The sequence below is a fragment of the Dendrobates tinctorius genome, unplaced genomic scaffold (genome assembly GCF_039654945.1).
Source record: "Dendrobates tinctorius isolate UK_male_01 unplaced genomic scaffold, ASM3965494v1 ptg000015l, whole genome shotgun sequence".
Lineage (NCBI taxonomy): Eukaryota > Metazoa > Chordata > Amphibia > Anura > Dendrobatidae > Dendrobates > Dendrobates tinctorius.
In genome coordinates, this window is record NW_027361683.1 from 39,652,466 (window position 1) to 39,678,306 (window position 25,841).

The 25,841-nt window shown below is 43.1% G+C and overlaps 1 protein-coding gene across 1 annotated transcript in view; it reads left to right on the forward strand.

Moving 5' to 3' along the window:
* ARID1A (AT-rich interaction domain 1A) overlaps window positions 1-25,841 on the forward strand; it is a 137,769-nt gene that overhangs the window by 106,606 nt on the left and 5,322 nt on the right. The window contains exons 11-17 of the mRNA XM_073563834.1: window positions 8,900-9,109; window positions 9,204-9,408; window positions 9,509-9,641; window positions 24,842-24,996; window positions 25,092-25,224; window positions 25,317-25,433; window positions 25,550-25,637. Of these exons, the coding sequence (XP_073419935.1) occupies window positions 8,900-9,109; window positions 9,204-9,408; window positions 9,509-9,641; window positions 24,842-24,996; window positions 25,092-25,224; window positions 25,317-25,433; window positions 25,550-25,637 (1,041 nt within the window). The remainder of the gene's footprint in view (window positions 1-8,899; window positions 9,110-9,203; window positions 9,409-9,508; window positions 9,642-24,841; window positions 24,997-25,091; window positions 25,225-25,316; window positions 25,434-25,549; window positions 25,638-25,841) is intronic.

The window sequence follows — 25,841 nt, forward strand, 5'->3', positions numbered from 1 at the left end:
TGGTAAATTTAGATCGATAATTTTTGCGTTTATTTGTGAAAAAAATCAGAAATTTGGCGAAAATTTTGAAAATTTTGAATTTTAATTCTGTTTAACTAGAGTTATGTGACACAAAATAGTTACTAAATAACATTTCCCACATGTCTACTTTACATCAGCACAATTTTGGAAGCAAAATATTTTTTTGTTAGGAAGTTAAAAGGGTTAAAAGTTGACCAGTGATTTCTCATTTTTACAACAAAATTTACAAAACCATTTTTTTTTAGGGACCACCTCACATTTGAAGTCACTTTGAGGGGTCTATATGGCAGAAAATACCCAAAAGTGACACCATTCTAAAAACTGCACCCCTCAAGCTACTCAAAACTACATTCAAGAAGATTATTAACCCTTTAGGTGTTTCACAGGAACTAAAGCAACATGGAAGGAAAAAAAGGACATTTTAGTTTTTCCAACAAAAATTTTCTTTCAGCATCAATTTTTTCATTTTCCCATGGGCAACAGGATAAAATGGATCATAAAATTTGTTGGGCAATTTCCCCTGAGTACACCGATACCTCATATGTGGTCATAAACCACTGTTTGGGTGCACGGCAGGGCTCAGAAGGGAAGGAGCGCCATTTGACTTTTTGAATGGAAAATATGCTGGAATATTTAGCGCTTGCCATGTCGCGTTTGGAGAGTCGCTGTGTGCCTAAACACTGGAGCTCCCCCACAAGTGACCCCATTTTGGAAACTAGACCCCCAAGGAACTTATCTAGATGCGTAGTGATCACTTTGAACCCCCAGGTGCTTCTCAAATTGATCCGTAAAAAAAAACAAAAAACTTTTTTTCACAAATTATCTTTTAGCCTCAGTTTTTTCATTTTCACATGGGCAACAAGATAAAATGGATCCTAAAATTTGTTGGGCAATTTCTCCTGAGTACACCGATACCTCATATGTGGTCATAAACCACTGTTTGGGTGCACGGCAGGGCCCGGAAGGGAAGGAGCGCCATTTGACTTTTTGAATGGAAAATTAGCTCCCATCGTTATCGGACACCATGTCGCGTTTGGAGAGCCCCTGTGTGCCTAAACATTGGAGCTCCCCCACAAGTGACACCATTTTGGAAACTAGACCCCTTAAGGAACTTATCTAGATGTGTAGTGAGCACTTTGAACCCCCAAGTGCTTCACAAAAGTTTATAACATAGAGCAGTGAAAATAAAAAATCATTTTTTTTCCTCAAAAATGATTTTTTAGCACGCTATTTTTTATTTTCACAAGGGTAACAGGAGAAATTGGACCAAAAAGTTGTTGTCCAGATTGTCCTGAGTATGCTGGTACCCCATATGTGGGGGGGGCACTGTTTGGGTGCACGGCAGGGCGCAGAAGGGAATGAGCGCCATTTGACTTTTTGAAATGAAAATTAGCTCCAGTCGTTAGCGGACACCATGTCGTGTTTGGAGAGCCCCTGTGTGCCTAAACTTTGGAGCTCCCCCACAAATGACCCCATTTTGGAAACCAGACCCCCTAAGAAACTTATCTAGATGCATAGTGAGCACTTTGAATCCCCAGGTGATTCACAGAAGTTTATAATGCAGAGCAGTGAAAACAAAAAAAAATTTTTTTACTTGGCAATTTATTTTCACAAGGGTACTAGGATAAATTGGACCCCAAAAGTTGTTGTCCAGTTTGTCCTGAGTACGCTGGTACCCCATATGTGGGGGGGAACCACTGTTTGGGCACACGTTGGGGCTCAGCAGGGAAGTAGTGACATTTTGAAATGCTGACTTTGATGGAATGGTCTGCGGGCGTCATGTTACATTTGCTGAGCCCCTGTGTGCCTAAACAGTAGAAACCCCCCACAAGTGACCCCATTTTGGAAACTAGACCCCCCAAGGAACTTATCTAGATGTGTGGTGAGCACCTTGAACCACCAAATGCTTCACAGAAGTTTATAATGCAGAGCCGTGAAAATAAAAAAATCATTTTTTTTTCCTCAAAAAAAATGAATTTTAGCCCGCAATTTTTTATTTTCACAAGGGTAACAGGAGAAATTGGACCCCAAAAGTTGTTGTCCAGTTTGTCCTGAGTACGCTGGTACCCCATATGTGGGGGGCAACCATTGTTTGGGCACACGTCAAGGCTCGGAATGGAAGTAGTGACGTTTTGAAATGCAGACTTTGATGGAATAGTCTGCGGTCGTCATTACGTTTGCAGAGCCCCTGATGTGCCTAAACAGTGGAAACCCCCCACAAGTGACCCCATTTTGGAAACTAGACCTTCCAAGGAACGTATGTAAGATGTGTTGTGAGCACTTTGAACCCCCAAGTGCTTCACAGAAGTTTATAATGCAGAGACATGAAAATGAAAAAATCATTTTTTTCCACAAAAATAATTTTTTAGCCCCCAATTTTTTATTTTCCCAAGGGTAACACGAGAAATTAGTCCCCAAAAGTTGTTGTGCAATTTTTCCTGAGTAAGCTGATGCCTCACTTGTTGGGGTAAACCACTGTTTGGGCACACGTCAGGGCTTGGAAGGGAGGGAGCACTATTTGACTTTTTGAACGCAAAATTGGCTGGAATCAATGGTTGCACCATGTCGCGTTTGGCGACCCCCTGATATGCCTAAACAGTGGAAACTTATTACCCTCACCCACAAAGCCCTCCATGGCTCAGCACCACCCTACATCTCCTCCCTTGTTTCAGTATACCACCCTACCCGCGCCCTCCGTTCTGCTGATGACCTGAGGTTAGTATCCTCAATAGTCAGAACCTCCCACTCCCGTCTCCAAGACTTTACACGTGCGGCGCCAATTCTTTGGAATGCACTTCCCAGGTCAATACGATTAGTCCCCAATCCGCACAATTTTAAGCGTGTCCTGAAAACGCATTTATTCAGACTGGCCTATCGCCTCAACACATTAACCTAACCTATCCCTGTGTGGCAGAGCCAAAAGTTTTACCATAACCAGGTTCCCAGCATCATGTTCCCACTTGCTTTATGCATCCATTAGCCCTCTGTGTCTGTACTATTACACACTTAACATTATGGCTGGTCCATACAATCAGAGCAACTGTTACCACCCACCTTTCGTGTCTCCCTCTTTCCTCATAGACTGTAAGCTTGCGAGCAGGGCCCTCACTCCTCTTGTTATTTGTTATAATCTACTGTATGTGATTATTGTTATGCTGTAATGTATATTGTCTGTACAAATCCCCTCTGAAATGTAAAGTGCTGCGGAATATGTCGGCGCTATAAAAATAAAATTTATTATTAACCCCTCAATTCTAACTCCAACCCTAACCCCAACACACCCCTAACCACAGCCCTAACCCTAACACATCCCTAACCACAAGCCTAACCCTAATTCCAACCCTAATCCTAATTCCAACCCTAATTCCAACCCTAATTCCAACCCTAATTCCAACCCTAATTCCAACCCTAATTCCAACCCTAATTCCAACCCTAATTCCAACCCTAATTCCAACCCTAATTCCAACCCTAATTCCAACCCTAATTCCAACCCTAATTCCAACCCTAATTCCAACCCTAATTCCAACCCTAATTCCAACCCTAATTCCAACCCTAATTCCAACCCTAATTCCAACCCTAATTCCAACCCTAATTCCAACCCTAATTCCAACCCTAATTCCAACCCTAATTCCAACCCTAATTCCAACCCTAATTCCAACCCTAATTCCAACCCTAATTCCAACCCTAATTCCAACCCTAATTCCAACCCTAATTCCAACCCTAATTCCAACCCTAATTCCAACCCTAATTCCAACCCTAATTCCAACCCTAATTCCAACCCTAACCCTAATTTCAACCCTAACCCTAACCCTAATTTCAACCCTAACCCTCACCCTCTTTTCAACTCCAACCCTCACCCTCTTTTCAACTCCAACCCTCACCCTCTTTTCAACTCCAACCCTCACCCTCTTTTCAACTCCAACCCTCACCCTCTTTTCAACTCCAACCCTCACCCTCTTTTCAACTCCAACCCTCACCCTCTTTTCAACTCCAACCCTCACCCTCTTTTCAACTCCAACCCTCACCCTCTTTTCAACTCCAACCCTCACCCTCTTTTCAACCCCAACCCTCACCCTCTTTTCAACCCCAACCCTCACCCTCTTTTCAACCCTAACCCAAAAATAAAAATATTTTCTTTATTTTATTAGTTGTGCCTACCTATGGAGGTGATAATCGGGGGGTTTATTTACTTTCATTTTGATCACTGTGAGAGTGATCAAAATGAAAGAATGGAATCTGCAGCCGGCAGATTCGGGCGGGCGCACTGCGCATGCGCCTGCCATTTTCTAAGATGGCGGCGCCCATGAACCGGACCCGCCGAACACCGGGAGCGACAGGGGGACTTAGAAGGTGCCGGGGGAGGTGAGAGGGGGTGAGGGGGTTATCGGATTCTGGCGGGGAGCAGAGGGAATGGGAGGGGGGCAGATGATGACAGCGGCGGCAGATCGCCGCTGTCATTCAGTTGGGGGGGGGGGGGGGCGATCGCCGGTGGGGGGGGGTGGAATCGGTGTCTCCAGCCATGTCCAATGCTACAGCAGCATCGGCCATGGCTGGATTGTAATATTTCATCATTTTTCATTGATGAAATATTACTATCGCTCTGGCTGTTTCACTTTTAGCAGCCAATCAGAGCGATCGTAGCCACGTGGGGGCGAAGTCACGCCCCCTGTGGCGAAGAACAAAGCCCCCTGTATCTGCGGGTCGGGTGACCTTTCAGTGACCTAGGTCGCCCGACCCGCAGGGGGGCTTTAAAGTCATGACACCACATAGGCCGCCCCTGACACATTGTGCCGGGTGTCAGCTGTGATAATCAGCTGACACCCGGCCGCGATCAGCGGCGCTCACCACTTGGGCGCCGCTGATCGCTGGGACGTAATATTCTGTCCATGGTAATTAGGTCCAGGGTCACATGGACGGAATATTACGTCCATTGTAGGTAAAGGGTTAAAATTAAAAATTTCAAGAGCCGATCATTCTCCTACAGTTGTAATCATTTTATGCTTTACTTCTATCTTTCAGTGTTCTTTTTATTGAATATAAGTAGAACAAATGTTTAGCAAACAAATATTAGATATTTAACAAGCAATTATTACAAGCAAAAATAAAGCTTTCCTTTCGCCGATAAGTAATTGTAAAAAAAATTGTAAAAAGTAATTGTGCCCACGTAGCGTTTTTCAAGCGATCTAACCCCCCCCCCCGAGCAGGAACGCATGCCCTTGCCAGGGAAAACGCATGCGGTTTTTGACACGCGTTTTTGACGCGATTGTCAAGCGTTTTGACATGTGTTTTCCCATGCGTTTTTGCCCATATAATTGATGGTATGCGAAATCGCCCGCGATTCCACAAAATTAATGAACATGCTGCGTTTTTTTACCGCTAAGCGATTCTGCAGCGGTAAAAAACGCACCATTGGCACAACATGTGCGTTTTCTATTACAAATGCATGGAATGCTTTAAGCGTTTCCGTGCAGAATCGCGTGTTTAAAAACGCCGCGGAAACTCTTAAAAAAAAAAAAAAAAAAAAAAAAGCTACGTGGGCACACCGCCTAAGAGTCCTATCATTAACCCCTTCACTACCAATGGTGGTTTGCACGTTAACTACCGGGCCAATTTTTCCAATTCTGACCACTGTCCCTTTATGAGGTAATAACTCTGAAATGCTTCCATGGATCCCCGTGATTCTGACATTGTTTTCTCGTGACATGACGTACTTCATGTTAGTGGTAAAATTTCATTCATATAACTTGCGTTTATTTGTGAGAAAAACGGAAATTTGGCGAAAATTTTGAAAATTCCGCAATTTTCCAACTTTGAATTTTTATGCCCTTAAATCACAGAGATATGGCACACAAAAAAGTTAATAAGTAACATTTGCCACATGTTCACTTTACATCAGCACAATTTTGGAACCAAAATTTTTGTTAGTAAGATATAAGGGTTAAAAGTTGACCAGCGATCTCTCATTTTTGCAACACCATTTTATTTTTACGGACCACATCACATTTGAAGCCACTTTGAGGGGTCTATATGATAGAAAATACCCAAAAGTGACACCATTCTAAAAACTGCACCCCTTAAGGTGCTTAAAACCACATTCAAGGAGTTTTTTAACCCTTCAGGTGCGTCACAGGAATTTTTTGAATATTTAAAAAAAATTAACAATTAACTTTTTTTCACAAAAAAAATTACTTCAGGTTCAATTTTTTTTATTTTACCAAGTGTAACAGGAGAAATTGGACTGCAAAAATTATTGTGCAATTTGTCCTAAGCACGCTGATACCTGATATGTGGGGGGCGAACCACTGTTTCGGCGCATGGCAGAGCTCAGAAGGGAAGGAGCGCCGTTTGACTTTTTCAATGCAAAATTGGCTGGAATTCTGATCGGACGCCATGTCGCGTTTGGAGAGCCCCTGATGTACCTAAACAGTGGAAACCCCCCACAAGTGACCCCATTTTTGAAACTAGACCCCCTAAGGAACTTATCTAGATATGTGGTGAGAACTTTGAACCCACAAGGGCTTCACAGAAGTTTATAATGTACAGCGGTACAATTAAAAAATCATATTTTTTCCACAAAATGATCTTTTCACCCCCAATTTTTATTTTCCCAAGGGTAACAGGACCCTAAAAGTTATTGTGCAATTTGTCCTGAGTACGCTGATATCCCATATGTGGGTGTAAATGACTATTTGGGCACATGGCAGAGCTCGGAAGGCAAGCAGCGCCATTTGACTTTTTTGGCTGGAATTGAGATCGGACACCATGTCGCGTTTGGAAAGCCCCTGATGTACCAAAACAGTGGAAACCCCCCACAAGTGACCCCATTTTTGAAACTAGACCCCCTAAGGAACTTATCTAGATATGTGGTGAGAACTTTGAACCCCCAAGTGCTTCACAGAAGTTTATAACTCCCAGGCGTGAAAATAACAAAAAAAATTTTTTCCACAAAAATGAGATTTTTGCCCCAACATTTTTATTTTCCTAAGGGCAACAGGAGAAATAGGACCCCAAAAGTTGTTTTGCAAATTGTCCTTAGTAGGCTGATACCCCATATGAGGGGGTAAAACACTGTTTGGGTGCATGGCAGAGCTTGGAAGGGAAGGAGCACCATTTTACTTTTTCAACGCAGAATTGGCTTGAATTGAGATCAGATGCCATGTTGCGTTTGGAGAGCACCTGATGTGCGCAAATAGTGGAAACCCCCAATTCTAACCCTAATGGGAAAATGGAAATAAATACATTTTTTTTTAATTTTATTATTTTTCCCTAACAAAGGGGGTGATAACGAGGGGTTTGATTTACTATTTATGGCGGTTTTTATGTTTGGCAGCTGTCGCACGCTAAAAGACGCTTTTTATTGTAAAAATAGTTTTTGCATCACCACATATTGAGAGCTATAATTTTTCCATATTTTGACCCACCGAGTCATGTGAGGTCTTATTTTTTGCGGGACGAGTTGACGCTTTTATTGGTATCCTGTTCGGGCATGTGACATTTTTTGATCGCTTTTTATTTCGTTTTTTGGGACGCAGAATGAACAAAAACCAGCGTTTCATGAATTTCTTTTGGGTGGTGCGTTTACGCCGTTCCGGGTGCGGTAAAATTTATAAGGCGGTTTTATTCTTCGGGTCAGTACGGTTACAGCGACACCTCATTTAGGTCGTTTTTTTATATTTTGGCGCTTTTATGCAATGAAAACAATTTTATATAAAAAATTATTTTTGCATCACTTTATTCTGCGAGCTATAACTTTTTTATTTTTTCGCTGATGATGCTGTGTGGTGGCTCGTTTTTTGCAGGACAAGATGATGTTTTCAGCGGTACCATGGATATTTATATGCGTCTTTTTGATCGCGCGTTATTGCACTTTGTTCGGCGGTATGATAAATCATTATTTTTTGCTTCGTTTTTTATTTTTATCTTTTAAGGGGTTTGCTTAAGGGGTTAACTATTGGGACAGCTTTATAGGGCGGGTCGTTACGGACGCGGCGATACCAAATGTGTACTTTTTATTGGGTTTTTTTTTTTTTTTTTTTATTTCCAAAAAATGAATTTATTGGGGAATATTTTTTTTTTTTAATTTATTTAGCGATTTTTTTTTTTTTTTAAATTATTTTTACACCTTTTTTTTTTAATTTTTTTTTTACCTTATTACAATGTCCCAGGGGGGATATAACTGTCCTGTGACAGATCGCTGATCTGTCACATCACAGATCACTGTGACAGATCAGCGATCTGTCACAGGCACTGCACAGGCTTCCTCATGCCTGCGCTTTGCAGGCACTGAGTAAGCCAGCTTCCTGCAGGCCCCCGGAGGTCCCCGTCGCCAAATTGGATCCGGGGACCTGCAGGAAAGGAGCCCCCGGCAGCAGCGCTGCACATTGCGCTGCCGTGGGGGGCTCAGGGAAGCACGGAGGGAGCCCCCTCCCTGCCGATGCTTCCCTTTAACCCCCGGTACACCGCGATCGTGTTTGATCGCGGTGTGAAAGGGGTTAACGTGTCGGGGGCTGTCCGTGACCGCCCCTGACACATTGTGCCGGGTGTCAGCTATGATAATTAGCTGACACTCGGCCGCGATCAGCGGCGCTCACCACGTGGGCGCCGCTGATCGCGATGACGTAATATTCCGTCCATGGTAATTAGGTCCATGGTCACATGGACGGAATATTACGTCAATTGTAGGTAAGGGGTTAAAGTTAAATAGTAAGACTGCCGACCACCCGACAACGGAGATCAATATTTATTCCACAATAAAGCTTCTCTGATTTCTCCAAGTAGATGAACATAATACCAGAAGATTGAATCCTGACATGTACACTCTACTATCCCAAGTGGTCAGAGACACTACTGACCAAAAATGTTTTATTTCTATCAACAGAAATCCAGCTCCTCTACCACTACAAATGAGAAAATCACAAAATTGTATGAATTGGGTGGTGAACCCGACAGGAAAATGTGGGTTGATCGCTACCTATCGTTCACAGAAGAGAAAGCGATGGGCATGACTAATCTACCTGCTGTTGGCAGAAAGCCCTTAGACTTGTACCGTCTGTACATGTCTGTCAAGGATATTGGTGGACTCACCCAGGTCTGTAATGTTCCAAAGTGAAATTATTTATCTGTCTGGATTGTTTTATTTGGGAGAATTGGAAAATAAAGCCATTTATTCTTCCCTTCTACAGGTAAATAAGAATAAGAAGTGGAGAGAGCTTGCAACAAACCTCAATGTGGGCACATCAAGCAGCGCAGCTAGCTCTTTGAAGAAACAGTACATACAGTGTCTTTATGCATTTGAGTGCAAAATTGAAAGGGGAGAAGATCCACCACCTGATATCTTTGCATCTGCAGAAGCGAAAAAACAAGCAAAAATTCAACCACCATCTCCGGGTAAAACAAATTTTATCGTAAATATGAGCAGAACTGCAGTGTTTTCCTTTTGTGTTTTTTGTAATTTTTTTCTTCCTCTTAATGGTTTCCATTAATTTAGCTGGCTCAGGCTCCATGCAGGGACCGCAGACTCCACAGTCCACAAGTAGTTCCATGGCTGAAGGAGGGGATCTAAAGCCCCCTACACCAGCTTCAACCCCACACAATCAGATGCCTCCCATGCCAGGCATGAGGTAAGCTTCATCTTAACCCTTATTGCTGGGGTTATGACATTTTGCACCTCTTACCAGGACAATTTTCACACTTGATATGAACAAGTAATATTTTTAAATAACAAAATAAAGAATTGATATTATTCCTCCATACCTACAGGTGCTTCTCACAAAATTAGAATATCAAAAAGTTAATTTAATTCAGTTCTTCAATACAAAAAGTGAAACTCATATATTATGTAGAGCAGACCTGGGCAAGCGCATCTGGCCCGCCCACTGCCTGTGACCGGCCCACGGAGTCCCGGCAGACGCGGCGGAGCCCGACCTCCTGTGAGCGGCGCAGAAACATTGCCTCCAGCGCACCGCCCACACACCAGACCTGCGGCGCAGAATAGTTGAGGCTGGAGGGGGGCGTGGTCTGAGAGGGCTGCCTAGATGCCGTTGGTGACGTCTGCTTGCAGCAGTATACATCACACCACGCCTCCAACTCTGTGCTAAAACGTGCGGGCGTGGTGTGATCTATACTGCTGCAAGCAGACCAGTGACACTATGGTGCAACGTAAGGCTAGCATCAATTGCTTTAGACTGGGTCTGGACTGGGTGTTTACGTCAGGCCAGGGTCTGGGACTCTGGGTAGAGTGGTCAGCGCCTAATAAAGCCCCTGTGAGCAGTACAGGAGTGGTACACAGATACCACTTGCTTCCTCCCCTGTCCCCTGCAGCAGCCACGTTCTTCTGAAACTTGGGCAGAGACTCCCATTGGAAGAATTAGGCAAGGTTAGCTGTTATACCCCTTAAATATGTCGGCTAAAAAAAGAGAGATTAATGCAGAATGCAGAGTTTTTAACAAGGAATGGACATCTAAATATTTATTTGCTGAAGCCAAAGGTAAAGCTGTGTATACTATACATAAATAGTATTGGGTACAACTGAGTTAATTATTAGTCCAGCCCTCTGACACCATCCCAATTTCTAATGCGGCCCCATGGCAAAATTAATTCCCCACCCCTGATATAGTCGTTACAAACTGATCTATTTCAAGTGTTTATTTCTGTTAATGTTCATGATTATGGCTTACAGCCAATGAAAACTCAAAAGTCATTATCTCAGTAAATTAGAGTAATTAACAAAAATACCCGCAAAGGTTTCCTAAGCATTTAACCCCTTACTGCCAGCAGATGGTATAGTACGTCAGCTGGTAGTATCCCCCGCTTTGAGGTGGGCTCCGGCAGTGAGCCCACCTCAAAGCCGCGACATGTCAGCTGTTTTAAACAGCTATGTGCCCGCAATAGCCGCAAACGGAATCGCGATCCGCCTGTGCCTATTGGCTAGTTAAATCCCGCTGTCAAACGCTGACAGTGGGCATTTAACTAAAGCTTCCGGCGCTTGGCTGGAAATATGCGCATCGCCGGCCCTCGTCATGTAATCGGGGGTCAGCGATGCGTTGCCATAACAACCTGAGTTCTCCTTGAGGCCTTTATGGTTGTTGATGGCAGATTGCTATATGTGCGCCACCCTGTGTTCGGCGTTCATAGCAATGCTCTAATTCAACTACATAGAGGTGATCTATGCATCACCTCTACATAGCAGAGGTGATCACGCTATGGCAGCTTCTAGCCTCCTATGGAGGCTATTGAAGCATGCCAAAAGTTAAAAAAAAAAAAAAAAAGTTTAAAAAAATTAAGTTTAAATCACCCCCTTTTCTCCCCCCTTTCGCACCAATCAAAATAAAACAATTAAAAAAATCAAACCTACACGTATTTGGTATCTCCGCTTTCAAAATCGCCTCATCTCTCAATAGGAAAAAAGATTAACTGGATCGCTAAATGGCGTAGCGCGAACAAAATCAATCACCAGAATTACGTATATTTTAGTTGTTGTGACATTGCATTAAAATGCAATAACGGGCAATCCAAAGAACGTATCTGCACAAAAGTGGTATAATTAAAAACGTCAGCTCGGCACGCAAAAAATAAGCCCTCACCCAACCCGAGATCACGAAAAGTGAAGACGCTACAGGTCTTGGGAAAATGGCGCAAATGTTGGAATTTTTTTTCACCACTTAGATAAAAGAGAACCTAGACATGTTTGGTGTGTATGAACTCGTAAATGACCTGGAGAATCATAATGGCAGGTTAGTTTTATCATTTAGTGAACCAAGCAAAAAGTGTGGGATTGCCTTTTTTTTTTTTTTTTTTTTTTTTTTTTCAATTTCACCGCACTTGGAATTTTTTTCCCATTTTCAAGTACACTACATGGTAAAACCAATGATGTCGTTCAAAAGTACAACTCTTCCTGCAAAAAATAAGCCCTCACATGACCATATTGACAGAAAAATAAAAAAGTTCTCTGGGAAGACGTGGAGTGGTAAGCGGGAAAAAAAACGCTCCCGTCATGAAAGGGTTAAAAAGGTCCCTTTGTCTGTTTCACTAGGCTCCACAATTATGTGGAAGACTGCTGACTTGACAGATGTCCAGAAGGCAGTCACTAACACACTCCATAAGGAAAGTTAATTTTGTATTTCATTTGGAAATAAAGATCCTGAAGTCTGGAGGAAGAGTGGAGAGGCCACAATCCAAGCTGCTTGAGGTCTAGTGTGAAGTTTCCACAATCATTGATGGTTTGAGGAGCCATGTCATCTGCTGGTGCAGGTCCACTGTGTTTTATCAAGACCAAAGTCAGTGCAGCCCTCTACCAGGAAATTTTAGAGCTCTTCATGCTTCCCTCTGCCGACAAGCTTTTTGGAAATGGAAATTTCATTCTCCAGCAGGAGAACCTGTCCACACTGCGAAAAGTACCAATACCTGGGATAAAGACAACAGTATCACTGTGCTTGATTGGCCAGCAAAATCGCCTGACCTTAACCCTATAGAGAATCTATGGGTTGTCAAGAGGAAGATGAAACACCAGACCCAACAATGCAGACGAGCTGAAGGCTGCTATCAAAGCAACCTGGGCTTCCATAATAACCTCAGCAGTGCCACAGGCTTATCGCCTCCATGCCACACCACACTGATGCAGTAATTGATGCCAAAGGAGCCTCACACAAGTATTGAGTGCATTTACTGAACATACATTTCAGTAGGCCAACATTTCGGATTTTAAAATCCTTTATCAAACTGGTGTTATACAGTATTCTAATTTACTGAGATAATGACTTTTGGGTTTTCATTTGCTGTAAGCCATAATCATCAACATTAACAGAAATGAACACTTGGAATAGATCACTCTGTAATGACTATCTAATGAGTTTCACTTTTTGTATTGAGCTGACATTAACGTTTTTATTTTCTAATTTTTCGAGAAGCACCTGTATATATTTTCTGAAAGTAGACGCATGGCACATTGTCAGAATGTCTCTTGCAGCAGCATGAATTTTTTTTTTTTGAGTTATTAGTGGTCAAGTAACAAGAAAATTGGATAAAACATACCGTATGTACTTGAGTATAAGCCGACCCGAGTCTAAGCCCAGGCACCTACTTTGCCATGGAAAACTGGGTAAGCTTATTGACTCGGGCTCCCCCTGTTGTATGCATGGCTCCCCCGTGTATGCATGGCTCCCCCCCCCCCCCCCCCCCCGTATGCATGGCTCCCCCTGTACTCCCCCGTGTATCCATTGCTCCCCCGTGTATCCATTGCTCCCCCGTGTATCCATTGCTCCCCCGTGTATCCATTGCTCCCCCGTGTATCCATTGCTCCCCCGTGTATCCATTGCTCCCCCGTGTATCCATTGCTCCCCCGTGTATCCATTGCTCCCCCGTGTATCCATGGCTCCCCCGTGTATCCATGGCTCCCCCCGTGTATCCATGGCTCCCCCCGTGTATCCATGGCTCCCCCCGTGTATCCATGGCTCCCCCCGTGTATCCATGGCTCCCCCCGTGTATCCATGGCTCCCCCCGTGTATCCATGGCTCCCCCGTGTATCCATGGCTCCCCCGTGTATCCATGGCTCCCCCGTGTATCCATGGCTCCCCCGTGTATCCATGGCTCCCCCGTGTATCCATGGCTCCCCCGTGTATCCATGGCTCCCCCGTGTATCCATGGCTCCCCCGTGTATCCATGGCTCCCCCGTGTATCCATGGCTCCCCCGTGTATCCATGGCTCCCCCGTGTATCCATGGCTCCCCCGTGTATCCATGGCTCCCCCGTGTATCCATGGCTCCCCCGTGTATCCATGGCTCCCCCGTGTATCCATGGCTCCCCCGTGTATCCATGGCTCCCCCGTGTATCCATGGCTCCCCCGTGTATCCATGGCTCCCCCGTGTATCCATGGCTCCCCCGTGTATCCATGGCTCCCCCGTGTATCCATGGCTCCCCCTGTACTCCCCCGTGTATCCATGGCTCCCCCTGTACTCCCCCGTGTATCCATGGCTCCCCCTGTACTCCCCCGTGTATCCATGGCTCCCCCTGTACTCCCCCGTGTATCCATGGCTCCCCCTGTACTCCCCCGTGTATCCATGGCTCCCCCTGTACTCCCCCGTGTATCCATGGCTCCCCCTGTACTCCCCCGTGTATCCATGGCTCCCCCTGTACTCCCCCGTGTATCCATGGCTCCCCCTGTACTCCCCCGTGTATCCATGGCTCCCCCTGTACTCCCCCGTGTATCCATGGCTCCCCCTGTACTCCCCCGTGTATGCATGGCTCCCCCTGTACTCCCCCGTGTATGCATGGCTCCCCCTGTACTCCCCCGTGTATCCATGGCTCCCCCTGTACTCCCCCGTGTATCCATTACTCCCTCCTGGCGCACTTCCCTGCTTCTCCGTGGTCCCAGGGCTGACAGCTTCTTCCTGTGCAGAGCGGTCACGTGGTACTGCTCATTAAGGTAATGAATATGTGCTCCACGCCTATGGGAATGGAGATGCGTGCATATTCGTTACCTTTCTGAGCAGTACCACGTGACCGCTCTGCACAGGAAGAAGCTGCCGGCGCCCAGACAACGGAGATGCAGGGATGGAGATCCAGCGACGGAGGGTGAGTATTGATGTCTGACTTGTGTATAAGCCGAAAGGGGCGTTTTCAGCACAAAAAAATGTGCTGAAAATCTCGGCTTATACACGAGTATATACGGTACCTGTTTAAAATTCAACCTTTGCTGAGTCAATTCATACCACTTTGGCCTATGTATACTTTTTATATATCTTAATAAAATCATCGTAAGTGGAGAGACTGAAGATCTAGTTTATGCTGGAAACCGCTAATCTGGTATGTCACTTTGGAATCCCTTTACTGTCCCAGTGGTTGGTTGTTTTTGTGACACATTGTTCTTTCTGTAATTTTCAGAAACCTATATGTGCTTTTTTTTCCCATTACTTTGGGTTTTTTTTTAAAAACACACCTTTTAAAGTTTAACCCTTCAGATACTTGATGTGAATTAATGCAAAGTGGAAAAAATAATTGTTTTCCATTAAAAGTTAGTGTTGGCCCCAAATTTTGAGAAATAAAGCCTTACATAAACAAGTTGTCACCCAATTTCTGCTGGGTATATGGAAATACTCGATTGTACACTATGAGACTCAAAAGGCTGGAGAGCCATTTGAAGTGCAAATTTTTTCTGGAATGGTTTCTGGTTGCCTTTGCAGAGCCCCTGAGGTATTGGTAAAGAAAAATCCCACTACAAGTGACCCCATTTTGAAAACTACCTCTCAAGGCATTTATCAAGAGGTGTAGTGATAATTTTGACCCAGAATTGTCTTTAAGATATATCAATAATTTGTATTTTTTTTTTTTTCTTGTGGCACTAAAGGGCTAGTTTACATGACTGTATTATCCCTCATCTGAGAGAATATCTGTTCTATTACACTGTTCAACAGCAAAATTGGTTCAGAGATTAAAACAGTTGAAGCAAACTAATTTTGTGGTGCTGAAAATGAATATGATGCTTCAATTTTCTGATTAGCTTTCATTTTCAAGCTTCAGAGGAAGGTATTAGAGAGATGAATTAGTCGGGCAGCAGAGTTAAGGATGGACTGGAGAGGTGCGAGGGTGTTAGCAGGGAGACCCCAGAAAAGAATGTTGCAGTAGCTGAGGCGGGAGATGATGAGGGCGTGCACAAGCATTTGAGTAGATTGAGGGTTGAGGAAAGGACGGATTCTGGAAATATTTTTGAGCTGGAGGAGACAGGAGGTAGAGCTTGGATGTGTGGTTTGAAGGACAGGGCAGAGTCAAGGGTTTCTTCAAGGCAGTGGACTTCCGGTACTGGGGAAAGTGTGATGTCATTAATTGTGATAGGCCAGGTAAGGAAGATCTGTGAGATGGAGGAAAATGATGAGTTCAGATTTGTCCACATTGAGCTTGAGGAAGCGAGAGGAGAAGGAGGAGGATATTGCTGATAGACACTCCGGGATTCTGGACAGCAGAGAGGTGACGTCTGGGCCAGAGAGGTAGATCTGAGTGTCGTCAGCATAAAGGTGGTACTGGAATCCACGGGACTTTGAGTTGGCCAAGGGTATAACTTGAGAAGAGTAGGGGTCCTAGAACAGAGTCTTGAGGGGACAGTACCTTAAGGCTGAGATTAGTTTCCAGGCTACAGTAGTGGAATCTCCTGGTGGGCAATGTTCAGACTTTTGTTCCGCAATTTTGATAAAGCAATACTACTTCATGGAGGGCGATCTTGTGACATGCAACATCAACAGTTTATTGGAAGCTCTGAAGAGAAGTCGTATTCAAGAAGAATGGAGTTTCCATCGATACAGCCTAAAAGCCATCATGCTGCATAATGGTAATGTACTGTTGGTTATGCAGTCCACATGAAAGAAACCAATGACCACATGAAACAGCTGTTGAGGTGCCTGAACTGTGACCAACATTTGTGGCCCCTCAGCGGTTGCCCTCTTACTTTGTCTCCAGGGTGGATAAACAAGGTACTGCTGATTTCTGTGTGAGTAGAATATTCATGCAAGAGAATATCCCAACAATAAGAGAGTGGCCTCTCTGACATTTACTTCAATCAGGGAGAAAAATGTCCTGCATCCAGCACTTGTTGAACCACATAATATTTTTACCACCATTGCATATCAAGTTGGGCCTAATGAAGAACTTTGTAAAGGAAATGGATACCAATGCAAAAGCATTCAAGTATCTCATTGATACATTTCGAAGGTTGCGCGAATTAAAGATAAAGGAAGAAGTTTTTACTGGACCTCCGATTTGTAAGCTTCAAGATTAGGAGTTTCTCTATTTTGTTACAGGGCAAGGAAAAGGCTGCATGGGTAGCATTCACATTAGAGGTAACTAATTTTTTCGGAAACTCGAGTAGATATCTATGAAGAGTTGGTGCAGTGTTCTTCAAGCATGGTTAGATATTTCACAAAGATATTGCAGCTATGGAGAAAAGATATCCAGTAAAATGGAATCCATCAATGCTTGCAGATTACTGTTGGACTATTGAGTGATGATCTGATGCAGGAGTACAAGAGACAAGTAAGAGTAGTCACTGAATGAGAACCAACTTTTGTAGTGTAATTGCTATAACTGTTTCACAATAGTGTTTACACATGTTTTAGTTATTTGAATTGTTGTAAAGTTTCCTCTAAATATCAGAAAATTGGCATAAAATATTCTGCATTTTTATATTTGCAAAAAACTTTCAAAGTACTGAAACTTTTGTACATTATATGTAGCAGTAAAAGGAAAACTGTTTGTCATAGAAACAAGAGCCAACTAAAAAATTTTATTTACTGATTTGAGTTCAGGAGGTCGAAATCTTTAAAGGGGTTGTCTAATACATTTAGTAATACCCCACCATTGTTAAACCTTGTGAAGAAGTATTTTTTTAAATACCTCTTGTCATCTCTGTGCCTGTGAGCGGCGGCATCACGTGACCCCGGCTGCAGCTGCCGCTAATGTCATGTCAAGTACCAGAATGCCTTGCATTACCCGGGCTTGACCCAGTCGGGCACACCACATTTGATTCACTGAGCTGTGGGTGGAGTTTCACCAAACCTCACAACCCACTAATCCAGCGCGCGCTTGCGGCTAATGAAAGCAGAGGAGAGCGGGAAAGCATGCGCTGGATACGGGGCTGTGACATGGGGTGATGCTCTGCCCACAGCCCAGGAAAGCAGGAGGGGTGCGCGACTGGATCACGCCTGGGTGATGCAAGGCATTCTGGTACTTCACATCAGCAGATGTCTGCTGTGGCTGTACCCAGGGTCACGTGATGCCGAGTGAGCGGTCACATGCTCAGATGACAGCAAGAGGTATTTACAAAAATACTTCCATACAAGGTTTAAGTCGGTGGGGTCATTATCCAATGTAGTGAGCAACCTCTGTAAGAATTGACTCATAACTAAAGCTCACAATTTTTTAAAATATGTAGAACAGCGTCCGAGTGATCAGAATGTCTGTCTGATTTTCCCTAATTTGGGAAAGCTAAAGGGAAAAAAATACTCTTCAGTCCATGGAAGTCACACCACAATCTGATCTCAAAAGTGTGGTCTGATATATTTGAGTTATTCGGACCCATAGACTTGCATGGTCGAGTGCGATACGATTTACAAATGCAAATTGTGCATGCTGTAATCGTCTATTTTTTTTTTTCTTCTGTCAAATTGCGTGACAAGTTAAACATTTAACCCCTTAGCGACCTCCGATACACCTTTTAACGGCAGTAATTGAGTGTACATAAACCACAGCGCCACTAATTCACGGCGCTGTGGAGAAAGTGAATAGCGCCCCCCAGTGTCGGATTTTCTCCCGGGTCTCGGCAGCTGGGGGTAGCCAAGACCCCAGAGAACATGAATCTGTCGGCTTTTGCGATCGCCGATATTAACCCTATAACGGCGACCACAAAAAAAGCTGCGATTTTGCATTAAATGTCTCTTTCCTCTGATGTGATCGCACATCAGAGGAGAGAGAACTAGGGTCCCCCGATCCCCCACCCCCTCCCCGGTACCTCTCCGTGGTCCAGGGTCCCCTCCCGGTGGTCCCACGTCCCGCTGGCGTCGTCTGGTGAGCGCCGCCATCTTGAATCCGGAAGAAAATGGCGGGCGCACCGGGAATCTGCCGGCTCTGGCTGGCAGATTCCATTCATTCATTTTGATCACTATGATAAACTATCATGGTGATCAAAATAAAGAAAATAGTAGATAACCCCCCTATTTATCACCCCCTTAGTTAGGCCAACATAACGAAATAAAGAAAATATTTTTTTTTTTCAGTTTTCCGTTAGGGCTAGGGTTAGGGCGAACTAGGATTAGGGTTAGAATTATGATTAGGGTTGGGATTAGGGTTACGGGTGTGTTGGGGTTAGGGTTGGAGCAAGAATTGAGGGGTTTCCACTATTAACCAACTTTGGGGGTCTAAAAATTGGGGTCTAAAAGATCACTTTTGTGGAAAATAAAAGACTTTATTTTCATGGCTCTGCGTTTATAAACTTCTGTGAAGCGCTTGGGGGTTCAAAGTGCTCACCACACACCTAGATAGCTCCTTGGGGGGTCTAATTTCCAAAATGGGGTTTCCACTGTTTAGGCCCATCAGGGGCTCTGCAAACGCAACATGACGCCCGCAGACCATTCCATCAAAGTGCATTCCAAAATGGCACTCCTTCCCTTCCAAGCTCTCCCATGTGCCCAAAACAGTGGTTCCCCCCACATATGGGGTATCGGCGTACTCAGGACAAATCGCACAACAACTGTGGGGGGTATGATTTCTCCTGTTACCCTTGTAAAAATAAAATTTTGGGGGCGAAAAGATCATTTTTGTGGAAAAAAATAATTTTTTATTTTCACGGCTCTACGTTATAAACTTCTGTGAAGCACTTGAAGGTTCAAAGTGCTCACCACACATCTAGATAAGTTCCTTAAGGGGTCTAGTTTCCAAAATGGGGTCACTTGTTGGGGGTTTCCACTGTTTAGGCACATTAAGGGCTCTCCGAACGCAACATCGCATCCGATCTCAATTCCAGCCAATTCTGCATTGAAAATGTCAAACGGCGCTCCATCTCTTGCGATCTCTGCCGTGTGCTGAAAAAGTGGTTTACCTCCACATATGGGGTATCGGCGTATTCAGGAGAAATTGTACAACAAATTTTGTGGTTGATTTTCTCTTTTAGCACGTAAAAGGGTTAATAAACTCCTTGAATGTGGTTTTGAGCACCTTGAGGGGTCTAGTTTTTAGAATGGTGCCACTTTTGGGTATTAAATGACTTTAAATATGATGTGGTTCCTAAAAAAAAAAAAAATGGTTTTGTAAATTTTGTTGTAAAAATGAGAAATCGCTGGTCAACTTTTAATCCGTTTTTTCATAAATAAACACAAGATTTATCGAAGAAATTTTACCACTAACATGAAGTACAGTATGTCACGAAAAAACAATCTCAGAATCAGCGGGATCCATTAAAGCGTTCCAGAGTTATAACCTCATAAACTGACAGTGGTCAGAATTGTAAAAAATTGGCCTGGTCATTAAGCTGCAAACTGGCTCTGTCGCTAAGGGGTTAAACATGTGCATGTCCCCATAGAATATCATTGTATAGTTGTCTGCATAAGGTTTTTTCTTTTTTTTTTTTTGAGGGGCAAGTTGCAGTTTGTATTTTAGTAACATTTTTTGTTTTATGGGTATATGACTTTTTGACCACACGTCTATTCAATGTTTTGTTGGATCTTGTGACATAACAGCAATTTTTTTGATATGGTGATTTAATATTATCATTATTATTTATTTATATAGCGCCATTAATTCCATGGTGCTGTACATGAGAAGGGGGTTACATACAAAGTTGTAGATATCGTTATCAGTAAACAAATTTACAATGACAGACTGATACAGAGGGGAGGGGACCCCGTCCTTGCGGACTTACATTAACAAATGTTACATGCTATTGCTATCATTCGGATTGTTTACTTGTACAATGATGCAAATTGTGTATCATTTACATTTTAGGATTATTTCTTTTGTAAGAGTGTATATATTTTTTCCTTGACAAACTGATGTGTGTGCACGTATATGTGTACAGACACACTCCCTGACAGAAGTTATGTCGCTTATCCATGTTATATAAATAAAAGCTTATAACCTGACTTTAAATTCATCCATTGGTTGTATAAATCATTCTTTTGAAAGCTGAAACCCTCCGAAATGTGGTTTAGGTTAAGAAAATAAATTGCCATCAGTGCAGAAATATTGATCATTTAATGGACACAGAATGGTCAGATTTTGGCAAGACAAAAGATTTGTCGCCTGGTCGTATAATGCACCCAATCCTAGCTTACATCCTCACCTGTGCTAAGTAAATGATCAGTTAATTAGTGGGTGTGTATAAAAAGAAACCCAGCACCCCAGACCTTTACTTGAGCTGCAACTTGATCTCTGACAACATGCCAAAAATCCACCCTGCGACCAAAGCCTGGATTATCAAATGGCTGAAGAGCAGATCCACTGCAGAGTTGTCTGGCACCTTTTAGTGTGTCTCAGAGTCAAGTACAAAGTAAAGATTCGAAGTGACTGGAGATGTGTTTGACAAGCACAGGTCCGGCAGACCCCGCAAGACAACTGCAAGTCCCACAGCCTGCTAAACAGATGGACGCTGGAAAAGTGGCAGAAGGTGGATTTCTCTGATGAATCTTCAGTAGAATTACACCACAGCCGCCGAAAATACTGCAGGAGACCTACTGGAGTCCTAATGGATCCAAAATACACCCAGAAAGCAGTTAAATTTGGTGGTGGAAAGATAATGGTTTGGGGTTACATTCAGTATGGGGGTGTGCGAAACATTTGCAAGGTGGAAGGCAATATCAATAGCCTAAAATATCAAAAAGTATTAGCTACCTCTTATATTCCAAATCATAAAAGGGGTCAAATTCTGCAGCAGGATGGTGCTCCATCTCTACAACAAAGTTCCTCCAGGCAAAAAAGATCAAGGTGCTCAATGACTAGCCAGCCCAGTCACCAGACATAAACATCATTGAGCATGTTTGGGGTAGGATGAAAGTGGAAGCTTGGAAGACAAAACCAAAGAATCTAGATGAACTCTGCGAGGCATGTAAGACTGCATTCTTTGCTATTCCTGATGACTTCATTAATAAATTGTATGAATCATTGTTGATCCGCATGGATGCAGTCCTTCAAGCTCAAAGAAGTCACACAAAATATTAAATATGACTCTAATAGCACCACAACTTCATTCACCAATGTTATGCAACATATATTTGTATTTTAAGTTAGGCTGGTTTCACATTCGCGCTTTTTAAGCGCACGCACGGCCGGGGGTAGCTCCGCCCCCGAGCCGGCTCTCTGCCCAGCGTGCCCGCCCCTTCCTTGTAGCGCCGCCTCCTAGCGCACAGCGGCGCCTGCGATCGGCGCACCCTATCTTTAGCATAGGGTGCGCAGATCGTGCGCAGGCCGTGCGCTAGTTGCGCTTTGACCTGCGCTGCGCACTTTTGACGGTGCGCCGTGCGCGCCAAAATCAAACTTTTCGGATTTTGGCACGCACGGCGCACCGTCAAAAGTGCACAGCGCAGGTCAAAGCGCAACTAGCGCACGGCCTGCGCACGATCTGCGCACCCTATGCTAAAGATAGGGTGCGCCGATCGCAGGCGCCGCTGTGCGCTAGGAGGCGGCGCTACAAGGAAGGGGCGGGCACGCCGGGCAGAGAGCCGGATCGGGGGCGGAGCTACCCCCGGCCGTGCGTGCGCTTAAAAAGCGCGAATGTGAAACCAGCCTTACTTATTTGTTTGAATGTCACATTACTTTCTGTGGCCGACAAAACTTTTGTCTTGCCAAAATCTGACCATTCTGTGTCCATTAAATGATCAATATTTCTGCATTGATGCCAATTTATTTTCTTAACCTAAACCAGATTTCGGAGGGTTTCAGCCTTCAAAAGAATAATTTATACAACCAATGGATGAATTTAACGTCAGGTTATAAGCTTTTATTTACATAACATGGATAAGCGACATAACTTCTGTCAGGGAGTGTATACTATATATTATATTATATTAATTAGCCTTTAAAAAACAAACTGTTCTTTTTTTTTTTTTTTTTTTTTTTTTTTTTACCCCCCCTTCCTTTTTTAAATGTTTACAAACGCTAAAATGAACATGCCATTTTTCCCTCCCAGTAGAGTTTGGTTTGTTATTGACACGGCAATACTAAATATATGTATCTCACCTTATTTTTTATTAATAATAATACTAATATATACTTTTCAATAAAATCCTATTAAAAATAGACAAAGTGTGTGTATGTATGTATATATGTGTGTGTATGTGTGTATATATATATATATATATATATATATATATATATATATATATATATATATATATATATATATAATTTTTTTTTTTTTTTTTTTTTTTTCATTTGTCTCCACATTCAAAGAGCCATAACTGTTTTGTTTTTTTTGTGTTTTTCTCTTCACCCCCTGGTTTTGATTTGTTTTGCAAGATAAACTGATTTTTGTGAATGTATTTTTTTTGGCTTGTGTCTTTTTGATTACTTTGAGAAAAAAATTTGAATAAAACAGCAATATGACTAAAATAGCACCTTTTTAAAATTTTATTGTTTAAACACTTGCACGTGTAATACATAAGACCTAGTGTTCCAGGCACAGGAGGAGATCACGCCATCTTTTTCCTGTCCTCCTCTGCCTTCACTCTGGTATTTTAACTGTCTCTGCCTCTATCGTAGCTACAGAGCAATTTTTGCGTTAAAATGAGACGTGCTGCACTTCTGTTTTTGTGACCCATCCCATGATATCATGGGTTAAAGTGAGAACATGGGTGCGAGTTGCCACACATTAGTAGCTTTCACTTTAACCCCTGATATCTCGGGCTGTGCCACAACTAGAGTAGCACTGTGAATTTAGCTATGAATCACTCCTGTAGCTGAGATGGTTAATGGTGTTTGAGAAATCATTCATGCATCCAGTCATTACCATCCAAGAGTAACAGAACATTTCTCCCCCACCCCTCTAGGGTGCCATCCATGTATTTTTTTTTTTTCCCTCTGTTTTTAAAAACTGAAGATAGTTCACTGTGTAAGATTTTATTTGTCTAGTAACTCTTGGCAATAGATCAGCGAAAAGTGGATGGAACACCAAATTAAAAATGTCTTCTGCTTTCCATCTGAGAGTGATGTCCCGCCCAACCTCTGCCTGTTTTGGCTCTGTTGGGAGAAATATGCTTGAAAATGCCGAGTGTTACAACATTTTTGACCAATTTGCAACCACCTAAAATCTTGTGAACTTTCAAAGCAATTTATGCCTGAATGCATTTAAAGGGAATCTGTCACCCCTTTTTTGAGATATCATATAATGATATCATTCAATTGTGTGTCACATAAGGATTCTCTTAGTACTTTTGCTTCCCCCTGATCCCGCACCTTTCATGCATAAATACCTTTTTTATATCGGTTCAGATGTATGTAAACTGCCACGGTCCGGTCCGATGGGCGGGGCTTATTCACCTGCTCCCCCCCTCCCTGTCTTGCTCTACGCATTTCTTCTTGTGTAGAGCAAGACGGAGGGGGGAGCAGGTGAATAAGCCCCGCCCATCGGACCGGACCGTGGCAGTTTACATACATCTGAACTGATATAAAAAAGGTATTTATGCGTGAAAGGTGCGGGATCAGGGGGAAGCAAAAGTACTAAGAGAATCCTTATGTGACACACAATTGAATGATGATATTATATGATCTCAAAAAAGGGGTGACAGATTCCCTTTAACATGATAAATATGCCCCAATGCGTTTTACTTAGTATAATGTGGAATGCACTACTGTGCTCCTTCATTTTTGTGTATCCCCCAATATTGCTGCTTGTTCCATCCACAGTGGACCTTGCAGACCTCTACAGCTTGTTACCCAAGCACTCCCAGTAATGGTTTTGAGCAAACGAGTGCTACATATAAATTGTTTTAGTAGAATAATTTCAACCTTGCAGACCCCTGCCGCCAAACAGAACCAAATCGTAAATGCAGTTATTTTTAGGTTGGAGTGAAGACTACAACTTTCATGGTCTAAGAGTCATGGGCTATAAAAAGGTGAATTATCATTTTGAAGGCAATCTGACGGATTTAAGACCATAACATAAGGCTATGGTCAGTCGGACCCTGTCCTAAATAACGCCAAGAGAGACTGAATCCTCACTCTGGGATCTTCCCCAAAATATTCTCTTGACTTAAGCCATTACATAAAATTTGTATAGGAAATTAATGCTACAACTGAAGCGCTGCTGTGTGCAGGTCTTATACCTTTTTGTTTCTTAATGTCTTTGCATAAAGGAATAACTCCGTAGGCCTTCAGGATGCATATGACGGTTCAGATCCTTCCTATCAGAAAAGAAATTCTATGACACCTAATCCTGGGTACCAGGCAGACATGATGGGCAGGATGCCTTATGATACTAGCAAGGATCCGTATGGCAGTATGAGGAAAGGTGAGAGCTGAAGCCTCAGTGGTATATATTATAAATTTGGAAACTAGATGTTTAATTGTATTGGCTAAATCCTTTATTTTCTCACTGTCATTCAGGTGCTGATCCTTTCATGTCTTCAGGTCAGGGGCCCAGTGGGACAATGGGTGATCCTTATAGTAGGGCTACAGGCCCAGGTATACCAAATATGACTCAGCGCCAGCATTATTATGGTGGTTACGACAGGGGGAGGCAAGTATACCCCAAATATTCTCATTCAAATATTAAATAAGACAATTGCCTTTAAGTTAATTTACCAATCTTTAAACTTTTTTTTTCTAAAGGCCAGAACCTGGTCTTGGACCAGAAGGAAGCATGGGGAGCAGTGGTGCACAGCCAAATATGATGCCTTCCAACGCGGACAGTGGCATGTACTCACCTGGGCGTTATCCTCAACAAAGGTATGAATAGTTAGATTAATTATGTGAAGGGACACTTGGGCACGTGATGTTTTATATTAAAAAAAAAAAAATAAAATATTAAGCTATTTTTTCTTCACCTTATGCTTTTGTTCTAGACATGACTCCTACAGCAATCAGTACCAAACGCAGGGTACTTCAGGTAGTCCCTATCAAAGTCAACAAAACCCAATGTATCAACAACAGGTAAGCCATGTGTTAGGCCTCATTCAGGTGTCAGTGTTTTTCATGTACGCAAAAAATGGTACCACTCATCAGTATTTTGGGTTCATGTTTCATCAGTGTCTTTCACATATGGATAAATAAATAAAAGCTTCTATCATTTGCATTGTTAAACGGTGACTGGACACTATTGCCAGTCAGTGCTGTCCCTGTTTTTCATAGACTTGT